The sequence below is a fragment of the Haemaphysalis longicornis genome, unplaced genomic scaffold, assembly GCF_048455015.1.
Source record: "Haemaphysalis longicornis isolate Haplotype H1 unplaced genomic scaffold, Haemaphysalis longicornis Haplotype H1 scaffold_1, whole genome shotgun sequence".
Taxonomy (NCBI): domain Eukaryota; kingdom Metazoa; phylum Arthropoda; class Arachnida; order Ixodida; family Ixodidae; genus Haemaphysalis; species Haemaphysalis longicornis.
The window spans coordinates 417,904,506-417,927,096 of NW_027526203.1; the positions used below are offsets into that span (position 1 = coordinate 417,904,506).

Genomic DNA, 22,591 nt, shown 5'->3' on the forward strand with positions numbered 1-22,591 from the left:
CAAGGTCAGCCGCATCGTGGAACAGGGCCTCCAGGTAGCTGCGGAGGAACTTCTGAAGCCGTCCGTACAGCTTGTAGCCTGCAGCCTCTTTCCCGCTGATTTTCGCGTCTCCTTCGCCATTCCGAAGATTTGTCGGCTTGGTTCGAGTTGTGAAGTTGCATACGTGCGTGTACATCTGCGTGTACTGGAACGATTATATAGTGCCTTTGTTATCGAAGACTTGTTCGATGTCTTGACGTAGCTCGCTCCACACCTGGTTCTGCTCGATGGCCTCCGTGGCTCACGATATGCTTGCCAGTTTCTGGACGTCAACAGGGTGGTCTTCGACCTTTCCGAATAGTAGCCTAGAGAGAACAGATGATGATGACGGGGATGTTCCTTGGCAAATGGCACATACCGAATCAGCGGATCGGCTCGGCAAATCGTCACTGGTTAGAAAAATTCAGCACCGTTCCACTCTGTGAAGAAGGATTACCAGGGAAGTTGGGCGCAGTCCATGGAGTGCACCAAACAAAACGCGTTTGTTTGTGATTTCCGATTGAGCATATTTCCTAGACAATTAGCTTAATAAAAATTTGAAGGACTAGAATATTATTCTGGCGGACAAAGATAGAGCTACCCGCTTCCCTCCCGCGTCGTAGGCATATCACTGTCTGTGTAACACACCAACCCAAACTGCTCAACCACGGCAGACAGCAGTCTAGTCGCATCGGGCCGTGAGACGCCCACGTTAAAATATTTCACCGGCACAACCGGCATGTCATCGGTGAGCACGTGAAGCATGGCTGCGCGTGCATGCCCGCACCCCCTCCCCCTGCCACCCCTTTTCCCGTGAATGCATAGAAGGTGGACCGGTGATGTGAGCGTGCTTAGACGGGAAAGATATTGGTCAAAACGTCACTCTGGAAGCCCTTCAAAGTGCTCCTGTCTGGACAGAAAAAACACCGGCCAAAATGTCACTCCGGGAGTCCTTCACGAAGGTAACAAAAAACACTAGGCTCTGGAAAGAAAAAAATCCGTCCTACGCGATTTTGCTGACGTACATGATATAGGGAAACCGAGACATTAGCAGCTTCGAAAAAATTAAAGGCGGCTTGGCTGCGCCAATCACAAAATAGCGTGCGAAAGCAGGATCCATTTTTGCGTATAAGGCATTGTGCAATGCGCACGGCAAGTCTGTGGGTATGTAACACTATAGGCTTCAGGGTAAGCCAACAGGATTCAGAGTACAGGCGTGGATTTATTGTGGTCGACCTTCCTAGTGCTTGTGCTCCAAGTAACTGATTGATTGATTCATTGATTGCTTGGTACATGCCCCAGGATGAACCGCGGGAGGCAGCATCCATTGCAATGCCCGCTGCAGCATCATACAGTCATGCGTGTAAAGCGCTGGCCAATACGTCAGCGCGGGCATTTTATGCGACATGTGGGTGTGTATCGCTCTGCTAGAATAACAGCATCAACTGTCGGGTATGCGCCAGAGCTTAAGCCTAAGGTTTCGCTTTGACGTATTACGACGTGAGCAGGTACACGCAGCTTCAAGCAGTGAGTAAAATGAGTACTCCTTAGGTGCCGGTTGACAACGTTAGACCTCAGAGCATGACGTTAGACATAACGTCGGACCGTCGCATACCCATGCCCCCCTCTCTCTGCTGCGCGTCAACTTATGCGCAAGTGAGCTAGGAACTGAAAAATACGGTAGGCTTTACTAATGACGCTTCAACCCGTTCGCGCGAAATCGGCCGAGGTATAAACGAACAAACAACAACAATAGTGCTTTCGCATTATAATGCAAGTGCCAAAAAAATGACACTAAACCACCTCGTTATGTGCGATTTCAATAACGTTAAGCTTATTTAGATGCCGCGAGACAGATACTTATATGTTTGTGATGTGTTAGGTTGACGCCCTAAAATTAATGCACATTGCTCTGGTTCGTAATTTAACTGAGCCTTAGGAGAAAGAGTCATGAGTGCCATTTTGAAAGCCGGCTGCGTTGCCGGTACCCAAAGACTCGGCAAGAAATCAAGGGGTCGAAGAGGGAATTTTGATCTACCAAGTCTGTCGTTACTGCGTTAAGTTAGAGTATGTTTGGACTTACATGGCACGGACAAAGTGACGAAGCTGCCTGGCGATTTTTGTGGAGCAAACGGTTTCTGATGGGGTTCTAATAAAACCGCGGCGCAGATGTGGCGAACATTGAACGGTAATAGCTTCCTACCGGACCCCAACACCTCCTGCCTCGATCCGCCAGCGGTGCCACTCTTACCCTGGTATTCTGAGTCCTTCCTCCACTCCAGCCTCCGGTCGAGGAGATCCTTGAAATCGATTTCCCCATGCATAAGCATTGCGGAGTCCTCCCCTCAGCAGAGTGGAGAGAGCAAATGGAGTATAGAAGGGACTCGGAATACGCCTTTGTACACGGTACAAAAACAGAAAAGAAAGAGCAACTCAAACCCCTTACTTGCTGTCTGCTCTGTACACGCTCCCAAGATCAGCCGAAAATTTTGTCATCAAATACTTTCCCAACACCAGCCATACCCCACATACCTTCCGTAAATGATGCATCCCGTCACTGCCACCTCGACGCCCCTGTTGCTCATCGTCCACACCGATTGATCTTCAGCACCTAACCTGGCACCGTCCAAAATCGCTCACTGTAGAACCTTCACCCCTCCTCCCAATCCTTCCTCATACGTGCCAGCATGATAGAGCCCTGAGTCTACTGCCTTCGACCCATCATGAACTCACACGACTTATCCCGCCTTCCCACCCTGCAGACCTACTTTTAAACACCAACGTACCCCAAGATGTCTTATACCGTTAACGCTCCCTTACCCCACTTAGAGTCTTCCTGCCCACATAAAAGCTTTTCCTTCTCCTTCCCTGTCTTCCTCAATTTTTCCTCCCCTCCACCTCTTCCTTGCTCTCTCTCTCTCTCTCTCTCTCTCTCTCTCTCTCTCTCTCTCTCTCTCTCTCTCTCTCTCTCTCTCTCTCTCTCTCTCTCTCTCTCTCTCTCTCTCTCAGCGCGGTTGCTATGACCAACGCTCCGCACGCCGACGACACCAACCTACCTTACGCTCGGCACACTTCGAGGCGCCTTATTTGTCATTCACAATCTGCACACACCCAACGCGGTACATTTGGTCTTGAAGAAGTACAGTGGGGTCCACTGTTAAGGGAAATGGCGAGCGCGTGGATGCTGCTCTCCGCGGTGCGCTGGCGCAGAGAAGTGGCGATAACTGGAGACCGGCGGCACATGCGCACTGACGCCATGAGGCGGGAGAAGCCGCTCTGTCGTCTGCTACGGCCCTCCGCTCCGCCGCTCAGCTTGTAATAGCTGAGAGATTTCGCATAGAGTTTCATACTAATATATACTAGAGGGAAATCTGGCGCTGCATTCGCGGGCCGCCGTGGGCGGCGCCATTGCAGCTAGCGACGTTCCTCGCCTCCTTGGCTTGGTTAGCCGCATGGCTTTTTTATCGTCTGGAAGCCAAAAGGGGTAACATTGTTTTTTTGTTCATCTTCCATGAAGCTTCTAAATAATCCCCGACAAATAAATCTTTCTGGAGCTTTAATTTTATAATAACAGAACAAATTCGATTAATTTTCTGCAGTAATATTGTTGCACTTTTGCAGCCGAAGCCAACTTTTCAGCCTGTTCGTGAGCCATGCCAAGGACAAGTGGAACGTGCCTGCCCGGTACATGACGGCACGCTCGCTGAAGCGCGGCTTTCCTAGACAGTGGCGCCAGATTTCCCTCTAGTATATATTAGTATGAAACTCTATGGGATTTCGCACTCGAATGATGTGAGCGGCGCAGCTAAGAGCCGTAGCAGACGACAGAGCGGGTTCTCCCGCCTCATGCGGTCAGTGCGCATGTGCCGGCTGTCTCCGATTCTCGCCACTTCTCGCCGCCGGCGCTTCGCGGAGAGCAGCATCCACGCGCTCGCCGTTTCCCTTTAACAGTGGACCCCACTGTACCTAGGAGTACCCCCTGGATTTAACCAATTTTTTAGATGCGACGAATCTCTTGCTCGGGGGTATGTCTCTCCGGCGGTGGTGGCGTCCGCACACCATCTGCGCATGCGCAACTCTCCTCCGTTCATCTCTCCTTCAGGCGCTGCGAATATAAGGGGGTAGCGCGTTGCGGCGGTTCAGTCAGCGCTCGCGATCCACTGACCGCGTACTTCAGCGACTACAAAGCCGTCGTGCTCTAAGTAAAGTGCAACCGCTGAAAATGGCAACCAGTCTCTTTCTCTCAGTAAAAGAATGAAAATTACGCCCATCTTTCCCACGTATGAGAACACCCGCATGTGATGGAATGCATCCTACGCGTTCACAACACGTTTCACGCGATTTAGAGAATCAACCCAATGGAAACACCAATTGAATCCCCCCGATGCGTCGCATCACATCAGGGTTCCCCTCGCGGGAAGGTGGGCGTAATTTTAATTTTAGGAAAGAAAAAAACAGAAAAACCCGCGGCCAGAGTGGGGACGAAGCCCATGCTTTCGGATTACGCATCCGATAAAAGGTATATATATATATATATATATATATATATATATATATATATATATATATATATATATATATATATATATATATATTAAGTTTTTCTATAGATACGCCGTATGACTGCCTATCATTTGTATGTCACACATGCTTTCCGTTGCCCAGAAAGCTGTCTGTTCCGTTGTCTACAAGAAATTCGCTGAATAAGAGACATGTCTCAAAGCGTAACAGTCGCTTTTCGTAAATCAAATACAAGTAAACGGCGACATCTGCCTTTGTGAAAGGGAATCAGACAGGAAAAGTGCAATTGAATAACAGAGGTCACGATGACGAAAGTTTCCGCATGATGGAGCTACCACTTCTCCGTAAAAGTAGAAACAGCCCGCCCTGTTCAGCCACGAGCAACCGACGTTTTATGGGCGTTGAGCGCGGGAGCACGCAAAGTACTTTTCTTTCATTGCTTCTTTTCTGCGCCTTTAGCTGAATGGAGACGCGCACAGTTGGACCATGTCAAATAGGCCCCTTTATTCGCTCGTGGTTCTTTGTGAAAGCGTGGAGACACAGTAAGCTCGTGTAAAAAAAAGGGTTGGGGGAGGGGGATTAACCAATATAGCACATGAAAGGCAGAATGGTGACGGAACGCTGGAAACGAATCTAGTCGGGGCGACCGCAGCAAAGCGATATGCCCATTCTCTCTCTTTTTTTTCTTTTTCGTCGTGCCCCGGAGAGCCTGCCCCGCTCTTGGCCGCAGAATGCGACGCTGATGAGCGACCCTTGATGAGGGCGCTCTCTTCCCCCGGCAGATGCTGAGGCGTTCCGAAGAGATAGCGCCCGCAGCCCCCGCGCAGGGGGGAAAAGGGGCAGATACGCGTCGCCAAGGAGCCGCCGCTGTTGGCCGAGACAAAGCAGCAGCAAAGAAGGGGTTTCGCCGGGCCAAGAAGAAGAAGAACGCGGCGGGGAGAAATGTTCCCGGTCATTAGGAAAAATCGACGCGGCGGGCGCTCGCGAAAGGCCATCGTCGAGCACGTTGCCACCATCGCCGCCAGCCTCGGGACGCCGCGACGAGAAGGAATTCAATCCGCATTGAGAAGAAGCTCCTCGGCACTTCCTCGCTGAACGATGGAGCAACAAGGGGGACGCCGACGATGCACTGCGGCCTTATCGCACGCCTTCCGGGTTTCTTACAATGCGAGCGGTTCGCGACCTCGTTTGAGCGTCGCGCACGCTGCTCCCGACGACGGTCGCGCGGGCTTCGGGGCGACCTATTATCTCGCCAAGGTCTGCGCCGGCGCTGTATAACGACCGCGTCGCACCCCCTCGGGGGCTCTTTAAAGTGAGACCGCAAGATTTCATCAGGTCGGCTCCCTTCACTCACCATCTCACAAGACTGGCAAACTCTAAATTGTCAAAATCACGCAGCATCGCAGGTGCGGTACTGAAGATGGGTGGGGAGTGGTAGAGAATGTAAACGGGCGGTATGTAACATTAGCTATATGGCGAATAGATGTAAAGCCACTAGCAATAATTACGAGTACTTTGGGTAAAAACTGCCCAGCATAATATTGCCGCGTATCACCTTCCAGAGCCATTGATTGTACGGCGCAGAATTATAACGATTCACATTCATAGGGGTCATAGTGGCATATATATGAACGGAGTTCATTGTCATGACATCCATTTTTCCAAAGTTACCTTCGAATTCGCGTTTCAAATACGACCACTGAACCAACAGTGTATTCCCAAAGAACCGAGCGCATTATCTGTCCCTAGTGGTTGCTAAACCGGCAGAGAAGCTACAGACGATCCCAAGGCTTCACCACCCTTCGTGCTCGCCTTATTGCACGGGCGATCTTGCTGGAGCCGCACCACTTATGGACGGCAGCAATAATTTGTGCCCTCTGTTTTCCCCAATAGCTCTACGGCGGACGCGTTAAGCTACGAAAAAATGTTTAAGGCACTAACGTTCGGGCACAGTTGACCCTTGTGGTGCAACGGTAACCTCTGAGGTACGGAGAAAATTGTTTGATTATAATTAAGGTTCCGTGTTTCCGGCATGTATTATGAACACCAGAAAGTCAGCCCTCAGACCTTTTTGTCGGACTTGCTAAAAACGGACAACTCTAGAGTTTGAGCCGCCCTTGCATAAAACTAACTGAAGCTTCATTAGAATCTGGCGCTTTGTCTGGTGATTTCGGCAGCAGACAAGGGTGTCCCGTCGGATTAAGCTAAACAATAGCAAGATTATTTGAGTGGACAGTGTTCGCCTGTAGTGAGCACTGCAGACTCCCTATCATGAAAAGGAAATGTCAGAATATTCACCCTATAAAAGGGACGCTCGCAGCGGACAATGGGTGTCTTGTCAAAAGCTCCCCTTTGTTGTCCCTTCGAAAACTTGCGTTTTCTGGCTTGCGTTTCCTGAAGCGCATCGAGCCCGTTTTTGATTGCAGAAAAAGTGCTCATAATGTAAATGCCGTTCGTTGTTCGTTAAGTTTGAAGTTTTTTTGCATGTCCCGAAAGGGTCGCGGTGTTGTTTATTTAATTTGGTGCAGTATAATTTGTAATGTACCTCGGTCGGTGTAAAGACAGCTATATAATGTGAGTTACGCTGTATTTTCTAATAACTCACAGCTTGATAGGTGCGGAGTCGCCGTACACCGTAAGCCCTTGTAGACGCCTGATTCCTTCTTTCAAGCACTGAACTTTGGCACCGAGAAACACCGATTAGAAGGGAAGAAAATAAACGCAGAAAAAGCACTCCCGAAGTGGAACAAAAATAAGCACCGAAAACACAAAACTATAATGCATTAGAATCCTGACCCGTTTGAAAAAAATTTCGCAATAATTTTGTTCGACAGTAATTTTAGTATAACTCTTCCATTGTAGCAATTTCTAAAAAAAAACATTTACCTGCATTTCAGAAATCCTGACAAAGTAATCAGGGATGTGTTTAGTAATAAAATATAACTAACCTTAAAAGCTCTTTTCCCACCGGCAATTTCCATCAGACACCGTGTCAAACATACGGCTGCGCTGTGTGCAGTGGCACCACGGTTAAAGGGACCCTGCAACACTTTTTTCAACTTTTCTGGAAATTTTAAATGCTTGCAGAACGTAGTCACCCAACACACCCAGTACTTAGATTAGGGGGTCGCAAAGTACCTCAGCCAAAAATAACTGATCTATGCCCATCAGATAACATGTAAACGCGCTCAAAAGGTTTTTCTCTCTTTCCCGGTCTCGACGTTTTTCGACGGACCGAATTACGTCACTGAGGCCATGTAGCGGCTGCTGGCCGCTTTTTCTTCAGTTGCAGCAATGAACGCTTTTCGATAGCAACTTTGAAAATAAACCCACAAAAACAAAGCAGAGACGGAAGGCGTATCCGGTGTGACGAGCAAATCACGCAGTGCCACTCCGTGCTGGCGATAAATGTAGCTTTCGCAGTGGTTCCAGACGCAAAAGAAAGAGTGAAAGCGCTTATCGAAAAGGTTGCAGGGTCCCTTTAATACTTCAGGTTGTGCGGTGAAGCTGGCCCACAAATTTTTCCGTAAGCTCGATGGTTGGGAAGTGCGGGTGCGGTTCGCTGTTCTTTGCACGCAACCCAAGCGAAAACTTTAGCAACCACAGGCGAATAAAGGAAGCCAACTTCGGGTTTCCCGGCTGTTCCTCTATTTTCACTCCAGCCGACTTTCTGGAGAAGTAAAAAATCGGGAGGCCATACCGATTTAGGACGCTCCGTACTTCGCCCTAGTTTTCCTGCTTAGCACTTCTATAGCGGCAAAATATCACAGAGTACTAGGAAAAGCCTGCTCACTTACATCGACCACTTTTTCCTCACTTGCAGGAGAAATAAATCAAGTGCAGACCAAGTGTGGCTGAGAAAAGTTTTTTTTTTCTTTTTTTTTTTCTTTTTCGTATTACCTGCACTCCTTATTTGGCTTGTGGCTTATCTGTTTCAGAGATGAGGGCAGTCTTTGGTGTAAATGATCGTGAAATATATGTGCGCAAGTTCAGAAATCTTGAAAGCTTAATTTTAGATCCAGAACCACATTTCTCATTTTATTTAAGTTATACGGCGAGTCATGTTTGTAATTTTTAGGCACCTAAGCATATGAACACCTCATGCTGTAGCGTATTTTGCACACGATCATTTAATTTATTTCTTAGTGTTTTTTTTTCTCTAAATTTAAAGGACAAACAAAGCGTTCGCAACCACAGCCGTTTTGCTGGGCTATAGATCCGGACTGCTTGTCGTACGCTGGTAAAAAACTTTCGGGTAACTACAACGAGCTTCCGACATCTGCGTTCTGTAGGAAAAAAGTCTTTATATAGCAGTTACCTTATTTTGTCTTTTTTCACACACTACATCAGCAAAAATGCAGTTCAGTAAGATGGTCGTTATCAAACACTGTGCAGCCACGTGGGCACGGATTTTGCCCTTTGTGTGTGTTTGTGTGTGTTCGGTCATCTTAGAGGCTCTAACAAACCTAATTGAGGGTTAACACGTCCAAGGGGCACTTAAACAGAAGTGGAGAACTTCGATTAATTAGACCCTCGTAACGAGCCCCAAACGTCGTGCACACACTCTCTTTGTTATTTCGCCGGCACAGTGCTCATACCATTCCAGGTGCTACGCCACAAGCTCAACTCAACTGTGGCGAAAAAGGGAAATTAAAGCAAACCTCCTCAACCATTGCGGAGAGTTTCGTGAAGCGAACACGGTGGGTTGAGGTGCTGCTTTGTGGGAATGGGCTTTGGTTCGTTGTGGCTTGTAATCGAATTTTACGGTATACGGGGCGTTTCGTTCTCTTTCTTTTCTCTTGTTTACACCGCTCTCGTTCCACGAAACTCCACAGTCACTTAGTCGGTTTGCTTTTTATTTTTCTACGCCTCGCTTACCCTTCTCCTCTCTACTAAACCCATCCAGTTCAATCCACTCACCCCCTCATCACCCCCCTCCTTCTCTTCCCACACCACTCTTGCCTTCCCTCCCTTACTCCGCTCCGGTACCACGTGGTTATGTTTAGGCATCGCCCAGCCTCCGCTCTCTCGTTTTTCTTTCCCCTTTGTGTCAGACTACAGTGATGGGGAACAAAACCCGTCGAAGAATGTAAAGATCGCTTCCCCATAAAAATAAAAATAAAAGCTGGTTGATTCATCTGTCATAGGAATCGGTAAAGCACGAAAGTAAAATGTGCAGCGAAATCTGTAGCGAAATGAGCATGATTTGCGGGCCGGCGACTGTCTTGTGGGTGTGCTTGGCGAGCGACGTCCTGCTGGTGGGTCGCTTCGGCAGAGGTGTACTGGCGTCATATCCGTCAATATGACGTCAGTGAAATCTCAGTGTATCCCGGCATGAAACACTTTCGTGTTAAAATATAAAACCCGAAAACGAACAACCCTAAGTACTATAACGTACTCTTTGGTACTAAATGTTGCTTCCCCGCAAGGAGACTCCGTGTGCAGGGGTGCACCCTTTACAGGCCGCTTGCTTCGTTGTACTGGCGTCACTTCCGTGATGGATATGACGTCAGGAAATCTTCGTGCATCCAGAAATAAAACACTTCCGTGTTAATAAAAATAACAGACAACGAGTGGGAGGCCCGAAAATGCTGCCTGCCTGCACCAGGCGAGGCGTACAGCAGCCGCACATACTATGTGCGTGCGTTGAACGCAGGTTCGAACGTGGGCGTGGTGCTCTCCATGAAGCACATGGTGGTCATCCTGGTGGTGTTCTCCGCCCTGGTGGTGGGAATGTGCGCCTCCATCGGCATCACCTGCCACAACAAGATCCAGGAACGACGGCGTCGGGAGCGCGAGTACAAGCTGCGGCGCTCCAAGGAGGCTTCCGTCGAGGTGGGCGCGCTCGCCTTGAGATTAGCCGCTCGCCAGCCTGCAAAGGAGACGTGTGCACTTGCAAACGCAATGATTGCAAGCAAGCACGGGATGGCTCCCCACATAAAAGACAGCCTTGCATGACATCGAGCCTGCTTGGTGCGGCGTCGAACGCCTACGTAACTGTACGCGTGATTGCGGCTAACAAGAGTTCGTTTTAAAGATAAATCTTAAATACTTAAAGTATGAATAAACCGTTAAGAGTTTTAAGAGATTCGTTCACGCTCCTTGAAACCGGGAGTTTCTGTAGTCTGTTTTCAACAAGGAGCACATGACTGGTGGCAAAAGTAAGCTCGAGAAATGCCGCATAAAAACACCCTTTCTTTTTCTGGCAACAAGAGCTACCCTCCCTTTGCAGCCTTCGTGTGTGACACGGACATCAATAGAGTGATTTGGGTATTTAATAAATAAAATACTGTTCCCTTTTTGCAAGTTTTGGAGATCGAAGCTAAGCCCTAGGGCTGGGCAGGATACTCTGAGATCGTATCTTCCATACAGATACACGATAGCAGCCTTAGAATTCATTTAAGATACTGATACACCTGACAGGAGGGCAAAAATTTTATTCGATGCAGGCACTTTCCAATTGTATCTTATATACTTCGACGCACTGCCTTAAATTTCACCGCATCAGCTTTAAATTATGAAATAAATTTGCCAGCTAATAACTAGAAAATTTATTCGCCGTGCATGTTTATTCAGCCCACCTTCGATTCGGCTACTTTGTTCAAGAAGACATGGGTGAACCAGCGAACTTGTGCGAACCAAGCGCTGTCGTACAGTTAAATTATGCACAGCTTACTGGTAGATGCCGTATTTCATAGAACCTCTTCGAGCAAATGCGTTCTTCTATACGTGTTTTATGTATGCGATATGGACTGCTTCTTTTACAGTTTGCCGGCTGGCCCCGCTCCCGAAATGCGAGTACTAAATATATAATGGTTTTACGCAATGACCAAAAGTAGGAAATTTTGTTTTGACAAAGGAACCTTATTTTTAGCCGGTGGCAAAACGGAAAAGAGAGGCCACTATAATATGGCGGTACAGCTGCACTACTGATGCTCTTCAGGGCGTGGGCAGTTCTGGTTGTAGAAAATATGCGATATGCAACGAGTGGAACCCTCAGAAGGTTGGTAAATACGCTTTAAGAATATTAGTTTTCATATGCCTGAAGGGTACAAACGTTATGAGGGGAAATTGAAAGTATCATAAGTATCGCAACGTCTTTTTTCAAACTTGGACCGCTGGCACTACGTGGAGAGAGAAAATAGGTCTTAATTTAATTCCCTAAATATTTCTGCCTCCATTGACAGTCCCGTTGAAGAATAATAATGAACGACGCTGCTATTCACTTTTGTCTATATCGCGACAACAGCAAACTAGCTCATACTTAGCGCGGTGCTTTCTACATGCAAACCCTTCAGAGCGTGTCTTGGCAAAGAAAGATATTGCGTCACTACCGGAGAAAATTCAGGCAAGCAAGTTAACGACCAAAATCAAAACTAAAGTATGGTATAGCTAAAAAAAGTATCTTGTTTAATGCAGACGCCACGAAAAGGTTAGCGTGTGTTTTTTTCAACTGCAATGAGACCTCACTGGAATTGACGAAACTGTAGTACTGTTGTTTAAATGCCTTTGCAGGCTTACGTACATGAAATCCAAATATACAGGTGTTGCCACTGCACTAGCCTTGATCGTGGAGAAGCATGGGTCCGGAAATGCCCAATTATTCTCATCCGCTCCACTGATAACGCATAGTGGCACAATACCATTGCGTAAACGCACCCCCCCCCTCCCCCCTTCTGCGCCGCTTTCGTAAGAAGAACACTTAGATAGCGCAGCAAGCCATTCCGGCGACGAACCATGCTTCCAGCTAGTTTAAACTACAAGGGATCCCTGTATTCCGTTAAAGCATGTTCGGAGTGTACCATGCACTTCGTGCCAATTCTTCAAAACACCACATCATAAGTTATTTATTATTTTCATTACGCTCGTGCACAACTGCCAGAACTTTATGTGTTCGATGTGCACTAATCAGCTAAAAACAGCGGTACACTTTTTAAACAGTTGGGAATACTAAATTTGTTCAGTTACAAGACTGATGAAGGAAGGAAGGAAGGAAGAAAGGAAGGATGCAGAAGGAAGGCAGGGAGGTTAACCTGGGTAGAGCCTAGTTTGCTACCCTGCTCGTGGGAAAGAGAAAATAGGCAAAAAAGAGAAAGCAAAGAATGCTGAAAAGTGGGAGCAGACAGGTATGCCCAGCGCTGAAGCACTAAACGTTCAAGTTCAGTGATTGTCACTGGAGTCTTTCAGTCTATAGTCTGCTGTTCAAGTTCGTAGCCCGTTTAAAGCGTAAGAGTTCCTTAGTCGCTTTCTGAGCGGATGACAGAGAAGGCCAGTGACACAGAATCTTCTCCTCCGAAAATGGCCGCCGAGAGTCGAGGTTCCTCAGTGCTGACGACAGCTTTTTTTTTATTTCAGGCGAGTAGCGTGGACACTCGCATAAAACGTGGCCTATCGTCTCCGGCATGCCGCACGTTTCGCACTCCTCACTTGCTGCCATTCCTATCAAGTATGAGTGAGCATTTGTAAATGCCGCCCCCAGCCAGAGACGGCAAAGAAGAGTTGCGTCAGGCCATGGGAGGCTTAGTGGAAGGGGACGTTGCAGGTGCGGGTCAAGAGTACCAATACGGGCACATGTGAATTCTTGTGTAGACCACTGAGATATTGTTGTTTCCCGGGCAAAAAAAAAAAAAAAAAGGACAGTGGAGAGCTGAAAGAAAGGACGACGTTGCAAAGTTACATTTTAGGCGGCAGTTTCTTTCTAAGGTTACTTCGGTGCCGAAGTAACCTTTGCGCTCTGATTTGGTTTTGTCCTTATGGACACTTTTACGTTCCGCATGACCCCTGAAATGTAAGGTTCGATAGCTGTGCAAGCGAAGCTTAGAACGGAACGTGAACGGACGGGAGGAGGGAAATTTACTCCTACCATTGGATTCGGTTCAACAAAAGGCTCAACACGATATGGTAAGACATGCGAGTATACTCAAAAACTGGATCTGCTTTGCGGCGCAATGCAAAACTCCATGCTTGCACTGCGTAATGTCACAACACAGACCCCATTGCTTGTATAAAATCACATGCTGCTTCTCGCCATTGACCCACTTGGCGCTCATGAATGCGTTGCGCTGAAGCCGACCGTGCACGAGCATTGTTGAGAGTTCACAAGAGCGTGCAACATAGGGCGCGGAATCAAGCGACTTTCCTCACAATCAACTCAGCCACTAGGAACGTGACCTTTGGATACGAACTGCGCAAACAGCTCTTGTACGATGCGCGGTGTATTTGGGGATGCGGTCATGCAAGTCTCAGCTTGCTTCATGAGAAGTATTGCGCTTGAAGCTGGTTTCAGCTGTCTGCACGGAGAGTTGCTGAATGATGTGCGGTGCACGGGTCCAAGCTTGCTTTATTCGAACTATTGCGCTTATGGATTGGCTGTGCTTGGGTACTGGGGAATGCACCCTTTGTACACAGTCGCTGCACCTGGGCTCGCTCACTCGCAAAGCCCGTCTGATAGGAGTGCCGCTCCCGAAAATGCATTTCGCCATTGAAGTCGAAGGACCGAATCCGCACTGAAATTCAGTCGTACCATGACCGCCCACTGAAGCCCAAGCAGGCGGCGAAGTAGGCTAACGCTTTTTCAGTCGCTTGTCGGACACGTTCGCAACCTGGTGTGCAGGTGGGTCTCGACCTGTCCGCCGGAAACCTGGAGGCGGCACTGGCGCTGCAGGCAGCCGAAATCGGGGCCCGCCGAGCGGGCGGTCTGCCTCCCAGCGCGCCCGCCGCCACAACCTTGGTAGGGGGATCCACAGTGCTGCGACCCGAAGACGACGACAACGGCTGCTACGTGCCCGAGGTAATGCTTCTGCGCTAGTGGCCCGTGGCAGCGAAGTGTTTTCGAATGCTGGGGTACGACGTTATGACGGACCGGCGGTGCGCGCGCGTGCAGGTGGACCTGAGCGTGTTCCGCAAGCACCCGAACGGGCGGCCGCTGTCGCCGGCAACGGAGGCGTAGCGCTCGTGTCCGCAGCATGGCGACCTGCACAGTCTGCGTAGCGACAGCGTCACGCCTCCGATCCCGCCTCCGCCGCCGCCGCCCCACAAAGCTCACCCTCCGCCCCGCGTGGACATCTATCGCTGAGGCGCCACCTGCGACCACGGCTGCGCCCGGCGCCACCTTGCTCAACCGACCGCCGGGGTGCCCGCGCGAGCGCGATCAACGCAGGGCCGGCCTCGGCAAGAAAGGCAGCTAAGGTTGCTCTGCACTGCCTAGCGTATTAACCCTGCTCAAAGTTACGGGAACCACGTATTCGCGCGCGCCCCTCCGGGCCGCCGGCTCACAAGTGCGCGCGCTTCCTCGGAGGAAAGTGGACACCGGGCCGGCCCCCGGGGGGCCACGTAGGGGCTCTGGGAAAGCACTCCGGACACACAGCGCGCAGCAGCCGCAGCGGTCTGCGCGTAGCCTTTCACGTTGACTCAACCCATTGACTCAATGTACGCTGTCGTCGGACTCAAAGTGTCGGAAACGACTATGGACATCTCTTTCTGTTTTTTTGGACTGACGCTGTGGTGCTCGTGTGTGGACGCCTCTGTACAGCGCGAGTGTTACTTTACTAGGAGTACTAATTACTCTTTGCCTGTTTACAATACACACAACGGAAACAACGACAACAAACTCGGTCCTGGAGGAAGCCAGTCTGGTGCCCTGGTTTCCGTCGTTCAACGCGCGCTGTCTGGTTTCGCCCGCTCACGCCCAAGTTGAGGGAACCGACGCGCAGGCATTTCGGAGCCGGCTGCGAACAGCAGACAGCACCGCGGTGTCGCAGCAACGAAGCGCGCGTCTGATGGGATCACGCATTGGCCAGCGCTGCTGAGAACTCGGGCACCGTAGGACGGCTAGGCTCTTCGTATTCCCCCACTGTTCCTAATAGCGCAACTGTTAAAGAAAGCACTAAACGGTAGGTCGGCTGCGGAGAGTGCCTTCGCAGTGGCTGGCAAGCAGCGGGTGCGCGGCGCAAGTATAGTCACGCCGCGGAAACAAGGGCCGTTGAACGGCGGAAGCAGCGATACCTGTAAGCACGACGCGTTCCCGTACGCGGCCAAGGGACGCTCGATGCTACTCTTCCATCTATAACAATTCCACTTGTGCGAACCACTTCCCATTCCCGGCCCTCTTTAGTTGCTTCTACCTCCGTTGCAGCCCGGTGCAACTAGGGACGCACAGCAACAGCATCCTCCTCCCCCTTTCCTCCTCCTCCTCCTCCCCAATCGTCGTGTATGTAGCTTCACTACGTTGAAACGTTGGCCTCTCAGGAGCTTGCTCTTCGTTACGCTCAGCTCGGCAAAGCTTGTAGCTTCACGTACTTCAGGATTACTTAGCGTCTTTATTTCTTATCTTTTTGTAACGAGCGTTCATGGGTACCGGTTGCGCCCAAATTGCGTTCGTTTGGGTAGTTTTTTTACGAAATATTGGTAGGTGACGGTAGTTTTCCCTCCAACGGTTTTTAATTCAAGGAGGTTGAGAAAGGGTAAAAAGTGAGCGACTTGCTAACGAGCACAAATACAGTTCCATATCCGATCAATGTCGTGTAATTAATGTTGCAATGTGTTGTCAGCTGACTTTTTGTGTTCATTTGAGCTTGAATGAGCTGGTATTGAGTTCAACGCTTAGTCGGCGATATTGCGCAGCCATCGACAATGGTCTTGGAGAAACTGTGTTCATCTACCATTTTTTGCAGAATTGCTTTCTTTGTCGGCAATCAGGAGGTGCAGGGTCCTCAGCAAGTTTCGCTTTGCGAGGGACGGCACGGACTGGGTGAAAGGCTCCCTTCAGGAATGAGCAACTGCAGCAGCCGTGACGCCATTATGGCAGAGGCGAGGCCTCGAAGAAGTTGCGGTGAGAGATATCCGGGTATCTGCAGCCGTCCTTGCGTTCGTGTAGGTGTACATAAATAGAACATTGTTCCCTGTGAACAATTCAGTAGCCAGTTCGCACGCCTGTTACGGCAGGGCAGTTGGGACAACATAAGGCACCGGATCGAAATTAATTGCGTACAGCACATGAACGTAGCCGAGTGTCGAGAGCCGGAAACTTGGTTTCAAAGGCTTTACATTGGGTACCTCCTCATCTTAGTCGACACGCGTATTCTGGGCTTCCTAAAGAGAAGGTGTTGGCTCCGCGAGTAGATTGCACCCAGCTTTAGGAAAAACGCTGTTGACGCGAGCGTCGGCGAAACATGTGCTCGGCTAGCAATTTCGTAAGTGTACATTCAACTGCCAGCGATGCACGTGATGTATCAATATCATCTTCCGACTGGTCGCACGCTTTAAGAAGAAATTTAACCGGCGCCAAGGAGGCGAAGGGGAGATAATTCACGCTCGATATATGTCACGCGGCAGCGCACAAAGGGGGCGCTGCCTGCTCTTTTGTAGACGTCAATTCACGCGACGTCGCATACTGAACGACTATCCGGAAAACAGGGTCAGCAGCGCTCACCTGCAGACATTTCGGGCTTTGAGGGGGGAAGCAACATAGATGCGCCTCGCGCTAACCGCACGGTGCTCGACGTTACCTTTCTGTCTTTTCGGTCAGCGCAGCTTCAGAAACGTCTCACCCGCGTCTTTGCCACAGACGGCCCAAGCGATGGCAGCGTTCTGTGCCGGAGCACCATACAAGTACCACAAAACGCGTAACTCTTCATAGCGAGATGTTCCCTCCCTAGGTCGATCCTCGTACAACTGACATACGCCGCCGCTCTGCAATTGGTCTCGCGTTTCTTCTGGAGCCATAAGCGCCCGCTGCAATAGAACTTGCAGAGCCAGTCCCGGAAAATGGGGAAATAAAACGCTCGCTAGGACGATTGCTTGCCACGAGACTGCCATACACTCCTTTGTGGTTCTTCCTTGGGCAAGGATTTGAAATGATGTGAGCAGAGAAGCGGATGTAACACCAGTGGGCTCTGCACACGATATTTCTACATTTAAAAGTCGTTTAGGAAGGGAAAGGCGCATTCCAGTTTTGTGTCCCTTAGGGTTTGTAGCTTCGCAGTACGGGGAAACTTCTGTTTTGCAAGTTCTAGCGCTAGCTGAGCCACATATTTCGGACCACGTTTGAGGAACAGAGAGCACGTAAACAAAAAAAAAACGCATTTTCAACTTAAAGTAAAGTGGTTCAACTTTACCAGTACTTTGTCATCCCCCCCCCCCCTCTTACTCGAACTTCGCTATAGGCAGCTTCATGTAAAATTCAAGTCTGAGCTCTAAATGTAGGCTTATAGCCCATTCCCAACGCGGTAACTCGGTTTGTATACTCCAAGCAATATATTCTCCAAAAGATGTTCCCCAAATTTCCGCACTACAGCCTTTAAAAAGGTATCTTCATTGTGAGCGAGCGTGACGTCTGCTTTGCTGCTGTTCCTTTAGGGCCGTTGAAATGTATGGCTGAAACGCGACCGCATAATTTAGAAATGAAACAAACTGCAATGTGCACCTAAAAAAAAACAAAAAAAAAACAATGCAGTTGCTGACGATGTCCCTCCCTGACGGATTTCTGGAGGACAGAGATTTAATCTCTAAAAGTCACGATCTATACATTAGTTAGTTTATTTATCACTTACTGCATTTCCTACCCTAATCTCCTATTGGTAGGTCCCGACTCAGTGGGTGCGCTAATATGATTATCATTCCGAGCACTGGCTCCAGATAAAGCACCGGATATGCACTGCCACCAGAAGAAAGTTTGGGATATCGTAGAAGTATTTTTTCATGGCAGCATGGAAAGCGCTGAGATTTGATAGCACCTAGTTTGAGTCGAGTCAAGGTCACCTGCGCGACATTGGAGCCCGGTAGGGGTACGGTACTGTGTACGCTCAAAGCGCACCTTCTCGAGTGCTTAGCATTGTTGCACGCCACGAGGGACTATTTTTTTCGTACTTCGACGAGACGCGCCTTCCGTGAAGTGCACAGCGCCGACCGCGACGGAAACTAGGAAAGAAATGAGACACAGCAGAGGCGACTATGCGGGGTTTCGCTTTCTTCCCCCTTGTATTACTGGTCCTCCGTGTATGCCTGAAAATCAACGACTAGCAAATCCGAGCGAAACACCCTAGCAGTTGTCGTATACCATGATAGAAAACCTCCGTAATTAATCCGCAGCGGCAATTTTCAATTCCAAAATGGGCGGTTGCCGGACACCACGGAATGTACAGTATAGCCTCGGTTCAGGAAAGCCAGGGGCGATTCATTGGTTATATTAACGTATAACAAACGAAGTGAACGCTTTATCAGAGGTTAGGGGTTAGGCTAGCGTAGAATACAGGCATGGTTCAAGGATTTACAGAACTGCTCTCTAGTAGAAAGGTTTGTGATAGGGTGGTGTATTTCCTAAAGTCACATTTTCAGTGCGCCGTATACAAGACGGGGACCAATACTGAAACGGGGCGTTATTTCTACCGAGTCGTCTTTTTTTTCATCCTTCTGTTTAAGTGGTAAGCCAAAGTTCGGCTACGGGCCCGTTCCTTCGATTACGAGCGTAGTGCGGCGCGTATGCAATGACAAAACGTCGCGTATACTGCGTGAACGCTTCACAGCTGACTACGACCGGACGAAAGGTGTGAAACGTGTAGTTACACGCAGAAGGGACAGCGACTGGCCATTTTCAAAACGCGTAGTCTGTTAACATGAAATATAAAAAGTTGAGAAATCAATAGCAATCATGCACAAATCAATGTAAGAGTACAGGGGGGATTAAAAGAAATGCGAACAACGGAGCGCACAGCCTCCGACGCATGCTGCACCGTCTGGCTGCAAAGTCAGTAAACTGCGCGCATGCGCACTCCTTCGAGAGCGTTTGACAGTGTGGCCTACATTGTTGGGAAATGCTTGATCAAGAAGCGACGCCGGTAATTTATTTTGAGGCGCCTTTTCACGCTGCGTCGCCACTGAGCAGGGTGATCATTGAAGAGCATCAAGCTAGTTGCAATAAGCCTGCTGTGCGCTTGGCTCCCGAATGTAGTAGATAACAGGATGCTCAGTGGTGACAGAGCATAACAAGACGCTTTAAAATAAATGACCGGCGTCGCTTCTTTATCAAGCATTTCCCCTAACAGTAGGCCACACTCTCAAACGCTCTGAAAGAGCTACGCATGCGCGCAGTTTACTGACAGTCCAGCCAGACGGTGCGGCATGCGGCGGAGGCTGTGTGCTCTGTTGTTTGTATTTCTTTTAATCCCCCCTGTACGTATACATCCGTTGTAGGAGTAACTATCTAAACTTAAGTCACCGTTAGTGACCATACATTTAGTGTGAAAATTCCCTTCGCTGCTCCTTTCGCTTCCCTTTGCGTGAGCGTACCCAAAACACGACGCTAATTGCCCTAAGAAGCAGCGCTAAGCTACGCTATTACAAGCCAGAAGTTGCAGTGGCACGCTAGCGGAGACTCTCCAATATCCCCGTCTTAGTTTTCCTGCTTTTTTTTTTCGCCATCGGACAGAGAATAGACGCATTTAAATTTTAGGTAGAAAAAAAGAAATAGCCGCGATGTGAGCTGTTGTTCACATCACTTGCTGTAGGTGAGTTTGTGCTACTCTTCGTTTGATTAGTTTAGTTAGTTTGCGCCGAACCGTTGATGGAAAAAAGGTAACGTCGGGCACCTTGATGAACAGCTCAACGATTTCCGATCGGGAAACAGCTCTCCAGTTTGCGCTGACAGCCTAATAAAGATATCGACACCCGCCATATGGCAGACGTGTTTTCTGAAGTAGTTCTGCTGTTCATGCGCTTGCTGTCCAAATTGCGTGAGACATCGGTCTTCGTTGCAGACGGAGTTGGGGTCGCACTCAGCGAAAAGATGGTATACTAGCGTGAAAAAGCGTCATAACTAATGGGAGAAAATAATTAAAATAATTATAATGCGAGAATCAACAGTTGGCTACGACGACCTGCATTCACTTAGCTCATATCTGTTCAAAGCAGGGCTTTTGGACCTGGACTAACGCAGAAAATAATGAGTGTACGGGACGGTGGATGGCACGGCTCTTGAACACGTCGCCGTTTCCTGGCCACTTACGAGCATGCTCGTTTCTTATTTTTTCAAATCATTTGAGTTTATGGTGCATGTGATGACAGCTGAAAGGCGGACGGTGCAGTTCTAGCTGCGCGTTTCCACGTCCCGCTGCTCCACGTCCATGCAGCTCCGAGCGCACGCAAGCCCAGCCTCGAGTCCTTCGCGAAGTCTCTACGTGGCCCGAACAGCCCGCGGACGAAAGAGCGTCGCGCGACGCGTGCGCATGCGCGTACACGTGCCGTTTCCTAGTTCCTTCGCTGCCTCCTTCATTACCAAGAGCTTGACAAAACATTTTTCTACACGCATTCCGCTCTTATCATAGCTGTCAGGGAGCTCTTTCGGTTTGGTCTCGCACCGCAATAAACACCCTGTGCGTCTCGAGAAGTGTTTATAGGTGTGAGTGCATATGACAGAAATTACCATCGTTTTAAAAAAAATGCACTTACAAAAACAACGCGCGTTAACTGGGATTTCTGGCATTGCACGCGCGTGCGCTATAAAGGCGCACAGACGGAACGCAGGACAGGAGCCTTGAACTGATCTTCTCTCGTTCCGCTCCGTCCCTTTCTGAACCAATGTTCCTCCTCTAGCACACACTTTCCGGCTGACTTTGTTCTCGAACCTCTATCGCGCGCCGATTTTACAGCCACCGCCACGAACGCATGCAGGAGGTTCCTTTTACAAACCCTGGCGTACAGAGCCTACAAATGTCAGCCCTTCGGAGCGTCGGAGGTAAACGAAGCCACCATCTCTAGGAGTTAGCGAACGCGCGGAAACTGAGCGGGAAGGGCCTGCAAATAAATTCAATAATGGACGGCGCGTGGACACGTTTGTCTGAGACTGTGCGGACTCGTATAAGCCACTACTGCATACGTTCTGACTGCGGACCAGTTGAAGCTTTTTCGCAGCTTTGTTCGGCGCCTTGCTCGCCTATATAAATCGCGCTGAGGTGTATCGGGGGCTTGCGCGATCGTGCAGGGAGCGGTGCGTGAAAACGTTCTGCCAAGACTGACTACAGCTGCGACAGCCGATTAATTTCGGAGTTTATGTTCATAAATTACGTGAGTAAAGACCGCTTATTCGTTCTCCACAGCAAATAATCCTGCTCAAGTAATTCGCCGCCATCACGATCTTACAAAGAGAAGAAAATATGAATACCGGAATCAACCGTTCCCAAGCGGCACCAGACCCCTCCCAGCATATCACCGGAAACGCGAGGCTCCAAAGCCGTACCTCGAACCTTCTCTTCCAGAAACCTGTTTACGATGAAGCCAACATCACACAAAAAAGCTTACTCGGCGAGGAATAAAGGTGTGCATGTTACTCTCTCGGTCACAAACTCGCTGCTGGTCTTGCGTGGAGTTCGTGTTGTTCTGCTCAAGAACGAAAAGATCCCTGAGCTGCTGGTCACTTCCGGCTCCTCAGAAAGGCTTTGTTGCCACCTCCTCATTCTAACCTGCTTCAAAACGAATCACGTGCGTGCTACCCCGAGGGAGTTTCATCTACACCTTTTATGCCACCCCTCTCCCGATGTGCACGCGTTGCCCATGTGCGTCGGAAGGATAATGTGTGGCTACCTTTGTAGGTATCATTCTCTTCCATCCAGATCTTCATTTGTCTACTTGGACTTGGTTATGTTCATTTGCACTATGAAAGCGACCGTGCTGCCTTATTTAGGAAATAAAAACAAACAAGATGTTCCAATAAAACATGAGTGTGAAAAGGCGAACACATACCACGCCTCACGCGTCTAATGTTATCGACTTCCGTGGCATGCGCTCCTGACGCAAACCACAGACAGAGAAGCGCCTCGGTCCCCTGGCTTCGCCTTCCGTGAGTAACCACCATGTTTCTATCCTTGTTAAATTCCGGAAACGTTGGTGTCTGATGCTCATTTCTTTTCGTCGTATTCGCGTCGTACGTCAACTAGGTGAACGCCCGCGTGACATATCTCAGCCAAAAACACTGCGAGGCACATAACCTTCCAAGCGTTTGGCCAAGAATGTCCATGTATACCAAAAACAAGCCCACTGTATAGCGAAAACTAGCCCTGAG

At 49.2% G+C, this 22,591-nt stretch overlaps 1 protein-coding gene across 2 annotated transcripts in view; it reads left to right on the top strand.

Moving 5' to 3' along the window:
• LOC144155606 (neuropilin and tolloid-like protein 1) overlaps positions 1–22,265 on the top strand; it is a 416,637-nt gene extending 394,372 nt beyond the window's left edge. For both annotated transcript variants that reach the window (XM_077687151.1, XM_077687152.1), the window contains 3 exons: positions 10,196–10,374; positions 14,153–14,329; positions 14,423–22,265. In XM_077687151.1, coding sequence (XP_077543277.1) covers positions 10,196–10,374; positions 14,153–14,329; positions 14,423–14,488 — 422 coding nt within the window. In that variant the 3' untranslated portion in view covers positions 14,489–22,265. The remainder of the gene's footprint in view (positions 1–10,195; positions 10,375–14,152; positions 14,330–14,422) is intronic.
• Positions 22,266–22,591: the final 326 nt, after the last annotated feature.